Source organism: Erithacus rubecula (genome assembly GCF_903797595.1).
Source record: "Erithacus rubecula genome assembly, chromosome: 3".
In the NCBI taxonomy this organism is placed as follows: domain Eukaryota; kingdom Metazoa; phylum Chordata; class Aves; order Passeriformes; family Muscicapidae; genus Erithacus; species Erithacus rubecula.
In genome coordinates, this window is record NC_136689.1 from 120615853 (window position 1) to 120622801 (window position 6949).

Here is a 6949-nt window from a genome sequence, read left to right on the forward strand (position 1 = left end):
AGACACCATATTTCCATTTTTCCAATGCTGCTTTGGTTTTTGCTGAGTACTGCAAGCAGCCACATTAATTCTATATTTTGATTGATTTTGTTTGCTAAACTGACCACTGTGTGTATGTAGAATGTCTGTTCCTGGGTCACAGTGACTATGAGTGCTGTAGTTCAATAATATGTGATGTACCAGTGGGAGTTGTTGGGAAGCCTGGCAATCAAACCTAATAAACTGCTTTGGGATGCTGATGCCTTATTGATCTGTCTCTGTACCATATGATGATTTTTAAAATTAGCCTTCAAAAAAACCATGACATGTAATAAACAGTATAATTTACCATTCAGAGTCTAGCTAGAGGCACATGGGTACCGGCACTCAGCACTCTGGATTCTTTCACCACACCGGATGGAGTTTGTGCTCTAAGGAGTGCAGAGGCCACGGCATCCCTTGGCAGGACAGCTCTGGCAGTGTCCCACCGTTCCCGAGTGATGCTGGGGTGCAAAGAGGGTAGTGAGTGTATGTGTATGAGTGAGTGCATGAGTGTGAGTGTGCGAGTGAGTGTGCATTTTCTGTGTGTGTGTGTGTCTGCCTGTGTGTCTGTGTATCTGTGTGTCTGTGCCTGTGAGTGTGTTCTGAGTGTGTCTGTCTGTGAGTGGGTGCATGTGTCTGTGTCTGTCTGTGAGTGTGTGAGCATCTGTCTGTGCGAGTGTGAATGTCTGTCTGTGTGAGTGTCTGTGTGTGTGTGTGTGTGTGTGTCTGTCTGTCTGTGTGAGTGTCTGTGTGTCTGTCTGTGTGTCTGTGTGTCTGTCTGTGTGTCTGTGTGAGTGTCTGTGTGAGTGTCTCTGTGTGTGTGTGTGTCTGTCTGTGTCTGTGAGTGTCTGTGTGTCTGTCTGTCTGTGTGAGTGTGAGTGAGTGTGTTCGTGCCCGTGTGTGCGGGCGGAGGGCGGGCAGTGCCGCGGCGTGCCCGCTCTTGTCGCCGCCGCCGCGGGCGGGACTCTCCGGGCGGGGGCTCGGCGGGGAAGGGGCCGGGGCGCGGCGGGAGCCCCATTGGCTCTTCCCGGCAGCACATGTTGCCGGTCCGGCTATAAAGGCGGCCCGGCCTCGCTGCAGCCCGTCCTTCTGCCTCCACGTTTCTGCAGGGACGCCGCCAGCTCCAGTGCCGCCGCCATGGCCATCGACGCGCTCCTGGGTAAATGGTGCCTCGTCTCCAGCGAGGGCTTCGAGGAGTACATGAAGGAGCTGGGTAAGAAGCGGCGGCTCCCCGCCCCGGGAGGGAGGGATGGATGCCGGGTTGCCGCCCGGGGATGTGCTGCGGCCGCCGGCCGGCGAGGCTCTGTCCAAGGTCTGCGGGGAGCGCGGTGCCGGAGCCGGGATGCAGGGATGCGGCGCGGCCGTGAGCCGCGGGTGGGCGGCGGCTGCGGGGGCGATGCCGGGATTCTCTGGGATGCAGCGCTGGCCGGCAGAGCGGGAGAGCTGCCGCCCCTAAAGATGTCAGCGACCCTTTGTGCATGGGAATTGCTGAGAGGCTGGTGCCGGCCCCTTCCCGCCGCGCAGCGCTGCGCCCTCGCCGCCGCTCCCTCCGCAGCGCCCGGGATTAGCCCGGCTGGTGCCGGGGCCGGCTGCGCTCGGGCGGCCCCTCCCTGCCGGTAATGCCGGGCCGGGCCGGTTCGCCCGCCTGGGGCAGCCGCACACAGACCTGCTGAGCCGCGGCTGCCTCCCCCGGAGTCACCTTGGGTGTCTCCTCCCCACTAACCCAAACTGGATCAGCTGCCTCTGGGTAACCTCCTGCCCTGCCGGAGGCTATTTGCCCGTGTTCTTCTGCGGGTGGTAGCACCCTTATCACAGGGGGATGGTCCGGGCTTGTTATCCCTGTGTCCAGGTTGCCCTACATTTTGTAACACGAAGTTACCGGATGAAGAGCACACCTAACAGATCAGGAGCCTCATCTGCACATTCCAATTTACCCTTTTCCTTGTGAGCATCCCGGCTGACAGGTGATAGATAGCAGGCAGTGTCTGTGTGGCCCAGGAGCTGTTATTTTCTGCAATTTATTCACAGATGAAAGCCATGATATTTTCTCAAGAGGCAGAAGATGTAGCCTTTAGAGGGAGGAGAAGAAGGAATTTAGGTCTTGTGTTCTTCATACAAAATACAAAAAGCATTTCTGCATTTGCGCTCTGTAGACAGTGGTGGCTGTAATTACATTTTGGGAGGCCTGTCAGTATGTGATAGGTATCATATGAGGAAACCTTTTGGACTGAAGTCTTTGGAGGAAATTCAAGAATTTTAAGCTCAGCTTGGTTGAGCCATGGATTAGGATGCCTTGATGCTTATGTCCAATGGCCAGACCTAGGTGTGTGCCAAGTTGCCACTTCAAAGTAGAAATTAGGTGCTGCAACTGCAGAGCACCTCCCATGTGTAGGCAGCAACAGACTGTTGTTTGGTTTTAGATTGAAATCATAAACCAGGCACTTTTCCATTTTACATTTACAATTTAGACAATTAAATTTATACCAAGTCACAATTCAGGAGCCAGTCATTTACTGGATTTCACCCTTGCTGGCTACTTGTGAAACTCTCTGCCTTTGATCCTATTGATGCACCATAAATGAGATCACGAAGATTCTGCTCATTCTCTGTAAAAGAACACTTGAGGACAAAGAAGTTGGAATTTCACTTCTTGCCATATGGATGACATGCAGCTCATCTCTGTTTAGTTGGATCCCAAGCTGTAGCTGATCAAATATTTCCCTGATTACTCTGGCCTGGACTACAGCAACAGAATGTGTGTGGAGGTCACTGTGGCAATAATTTCCAGTTCTGATCAGAAAAGCTGGACTGAAGAGAACTGTTTTTTCTCTGTGAATTCAAGCTTGAGGCTCAGTCCTGGAATCTCATTTGTGTCTGGAGAAGCAGTGTCTGGAAAGTAGTTTACTTACCTCTTGAGGACTCAACCCTTACCTCCACATACCAGGGGAGTGCTGTGCTGATACTTGACAACATTTTTGAACTACACCAGTTGCAGAACCCAGGCATTCAATGACTTGGTGCTACTTTCTGCCACCTTTGGTTGCATATCAATTTGTGGTTCAAATATGCACTTACCACTTTGATGGATTCATGTTTGTTGCTGGCTGCCCTCTTATTTGTGTTTTCATTCTCCAGATCAAAAAGATTCAAGCAAACCCCCCAAACAATGCAGGGGCTGAAGCAGGGTGAATCTGAAGAGTTTAGAGGGCTGCTGTCTCCACATAAGGAATTTTCAGCCATTTGCAAATTGCTCATTTTGCTCATTTCTCCATTTCTTTTTCTTTAGCGTGTGTAAGCACTATTTTTATGATAATGATTTTCCTAAACATGATGATTTTATGATATGATAATCCTAAACACAGGATGCAAAATATGAAATGTAATTTGAAATGGCATGTTTTCAATGGTGTACAAATTAATAGAAGGGTATTTACTGAGTAAGTTTCAATGAAGTGGATTAATCTGTCAATAAAAAATAATTTGTAGAATTTTTAAAGTGTTCAGAATTTGAAGAGAATAATTTAATTTTAGTTTAAACTTTTGTATTTATTTTCCTGTTTGCCATTTATTTCTGTTTGAAAAAAATATCAGTGCTGAGTTTGAGTTTTACAAATCCTCTAGAGGGCAAAATAAATTTAACTTTAGCTCTCTGAGGAAACAAAAGAGTAACTCTGCAAATAAGCTTTTTTCCTTCCTCATCAGTGGAAAATTTAAAACATCCTCTTTCTTTGTGGCTCTTGAGCTTTGATTCTCAAGTGTACTTAAAGTGCCTAATTAAATGGGAATTAGGTATTTGAATTCTTGTGTGGCCCTAAGCCCCAGGGTTTAACTGACTTTGTGACACTCTGTGCCTCTCGCCTTGCAGGTGTGGGTATGGCTATGAGAAAAATGGGAAGCATGGCCAAACCAGATGTTTACATTATTAAGGATGGGGACACAATCACCATAAAAACAGAAAGCACCTTCAAAACTTCACAGTTCAGCTTCAAGCTTGGTGAGAAATTTGAGGAAAATACATTAGATGGCAGGAAAACTCAGGTCAGTATACTTGACTTTCTGTTGAAAAAAGGCAATTCTTTGGGTGTTTTACAGAGGGAGGTGCTATTCTAAAATAAGTTTTGCCATCCACACTAACAATGGTTTATTTGATGAGCAGTTGTCTCTGTAAGTCTCATTGACATATTTTTTTAAACATGGATTAAGCAAATTCCAAAGAGGGAGAATGCTGAAATCAATAGTCTTGTGTATTTTGCTGTTTTCATTTTGTAGCAGAAGCACTTTTTCAGTAAAACTAACAGACCTCTAAATCCCTGTTAAAGCCAAATGCCACTTCATTTGAAGCCTGTGGAAAAAAAATGCCATTGATGTTTAATCAGAGGCAATTCAGCCCTAGGGTTAACCTTTCTGCTCTATCTCATATTTGCATAACAAGGGAGCCTGGTTCAGTGTGGGGTGGGATCACAGACAGCAAGGCAGCCATGTGAATTACACTGAATCACTGAACTCCAGTTTTAGAAGGCAGAGTTTCTCCTTGCACCTAGTGGGGAGAATATTTATCCCAAAGGAGGTGAAACACAAAGGATACATCACATTTTCTCATGTGAGTGCTCTTTGTTTATCACCTCCCTCCTTCCAGCCACACAGGTTCAGTTCATCTATTACTGATCTGCAAGACCAGATAAATGCTACACAAAAGCTCAAAGCCCATGTAACAAAGATGAACAGAAAACATCTTCTGCCTGTTATTTGGGATTGTGGATACTGTCAAAGGTCTGTCTGATGCAGAAATGTGTCAGAGCAGTGAGTTAGTTTCTGTAAGAAGAGGATTAATAAAATGTTTAAGATAATTTCTGGCTTTGTCAATGTCAATAATAAAATTATTATTGAGTGAGCTGGGGTGGGAATCTTTCATTTGGAATAAGGTGTTGAAAAGCCTCAGTGCTGCCCAGATGTCATGGAGAAAATACTGACGTTCAAGTTCTTCTTTCAGACCCTTGTCAGCTTAAAAGATGATGGGTCATTGATTCAAGAGCAGGAATGGGATGGCAAGAAGACCACAATAACAAGGAAGCTGGTGGATGGACAGTTGGTGGTGGTGAGTTCAGTCCCACTTTCTGATCCCCAAGTGCTGCTGGTTGGTAGCCTGAAATGTAACTCTTAATGTGTCTTTTTTCCCCTTTTTGTCTGCACTGAGTGGTAAATTAATAAATCCATCTCTTTATCTTCTAGGAATGTGACATGAATGGTGTCAAGTGTGTTAGAGTCTACCAGAAAGCATGAGGACACCTTCAGGTTCAGTAGGAACTTGCTACAAACAACTCAGTTCAGTGGACAGAGCTCCTTTCACTCCATATTTTCCTTTTCCCTGTTTTCTAGTATTTCAATGGACTGAGTAGCTGAGTGCAATTCTTTTTAAAGGCCGTGATGTAACTATTATGTAACTATTCTGAACTTAGGCTATTAAATAAAATTATTGAATATATGAAGTGAAATGTTGTTACTATAGTGGAATTTTGTGAGGTTTCAAAAAAATCTGATTTGGTTTTAGGCTCTACTACAATCTGCCTTCAGCACAAAACAAGCCAATATAGCACAAACACCCCTAATTTCTAAGACAGTAAAATTTGAAATTGGAACAACCCCACAGGCCAAACTTTGAATATTTTTTCTAATTTCCATGTTACAAAGTAAATAGAATTGGGTGGGTATAAATGTGAGAAGCTAAATTGGTGTTTAATTAGAGGTCAGTTTGGTTTCTTGTTTCAAACCCACAGTTTTCTTAATCACAACATACATATATACATCAGTAAGCCAATGTAAATGATCAATCTAAGCAAGCACATGCACACTTTCTTGAAAGGAAGCCTTATTTTAAGAAGTCTTTTCCTAGCAAAACTTATTCCATGTCTAGTAACATTCTAAAAGTTTTTAACCAAAATGTGCTGAAATACTGCCTAAAACCTAAAACCTCTTTTTTTTTTTTTTTTTTTTTTTTTTTTTTTAACTTGTTTGAAACACCTAGCAATGGAGTTTATATGCTTTGAAGTGCCATAATAAATAATCAGAAATATCAGTGTCTTGAGTGTTACTTTTACACTGGTTGGGAAACAGAGCCTATAATGCTACTATTCTGCCAAAGAGATGTCAGATAAGAGAAAAATTAAAAATTAAAAGGGGAATTTCTGTGATACCAGACAAGCATGTCCTGAAAGTGAAACCATTTGGTGACAGGAAGGTTTCCATGAATTCAGGAGCCTGGGGGATCATGCAATTGCACAGGTCCTGTTTGCTGCATCTGTTATTGCAGAATTGATTTTTAGTTCTGAGATTTCAGTTCCCTAGTGCATGTATCATGCACTTGAGCTTACTCAAGTAGAAAAATCTGTAATTTTGTGTTCATTTTGCTAACCAAGGGATGTGCCTTTTTCTGTAATTTTGGAGCATTTATCTTTTTCATAATTTTATGTCTATGATGTCATCCCCTTTACCTCTATAATCTGAAAGCATTTCTTGCTGGGAGAATATTTCTTAGAGTTTCTTTGCATCTTTTTGCATTGTCATTTTTCACATTATTTTCTACTAGTATTTTTCCTCATTTTAATATGAGCCCAAGAGATAGAGGGAATATTCTCATACAGACATTAGAAATAGAAGGAATCTGCCCATAGAAGTAATGTGGAAAACACACTGAGCTGATAAGGGAACTACTAAATTTCAGGTCAGAAATGCACTAACCAGCATCAGGCATGATGTGAAAAAGGCATGATATGAAAATCCTGCCTCCCTTCCTAAAGAGACAGGGCATTCAACAGGGCATTAAGCCTTCTGTGAGGTCACTGGTCTATCACTTAGCCCTGCTTGTTTACTCCTATCCTGGGTAGTGTTAATTGTTTATCTTTCATTAGAATGGAAAAACAGTCCAAAGTCT

The 6949-nt window shown here is 43.8% G+C and overlaps 1 protein-coding gene across 1 annotated transcript; it reads left to right on the forward strand.

Moving 5' to 3' along the window:
- Positions 1 to 1004: 1004 nt before the first annotated feature.
- On the forward strand, positions 1005 to 6091 carry LOC306799287 (fatty acid-binding protein 5). The gene is made up of 4 exons (XM_079300086.1): positions 1005 to 1234; positions 3887 to 4059; positions 5012 to 5116; positions 5251 to 6091. Exons 1-4 carry the CDS (start codon positions 1159 to 1161, stop codon positions 5299 to 5301), a joined length of 405 nt encoding a protein of 134 aa, XP_079156212.1. The 5' UTR covers positions 1005 to 1158; the 3' UTR covers positions 5302 to 6091.
- Positions 6092 to 6949: the final 858 nt, after the last annotated feature.

Bases quoted from the DNA above. Each gene is read 5' to 3' on its own strand.
- LOC306799287 (XM_079300086.1), top strand. From the start codon at position 1,159: ATGGCCATCGACGCGCTCCTGGGTAAATGGTGCCTCGTCTCCAGCGAG. The intron at 1,235-3,886 runs GTAAGAAGCGGC...CTCGCCTTGCAG, and splicing joins GGAGTACATGAAGGAGCTGG to GTGTGGGTATGGCTATGAGA. The intron at 4,060-5,011 runs GTCAGTATACTT...TTCTTCTTTCAG, and splicing joins TAGATGGCAGGAAAACTCAG to ACCCTTGTCAGCTTAAAAGA.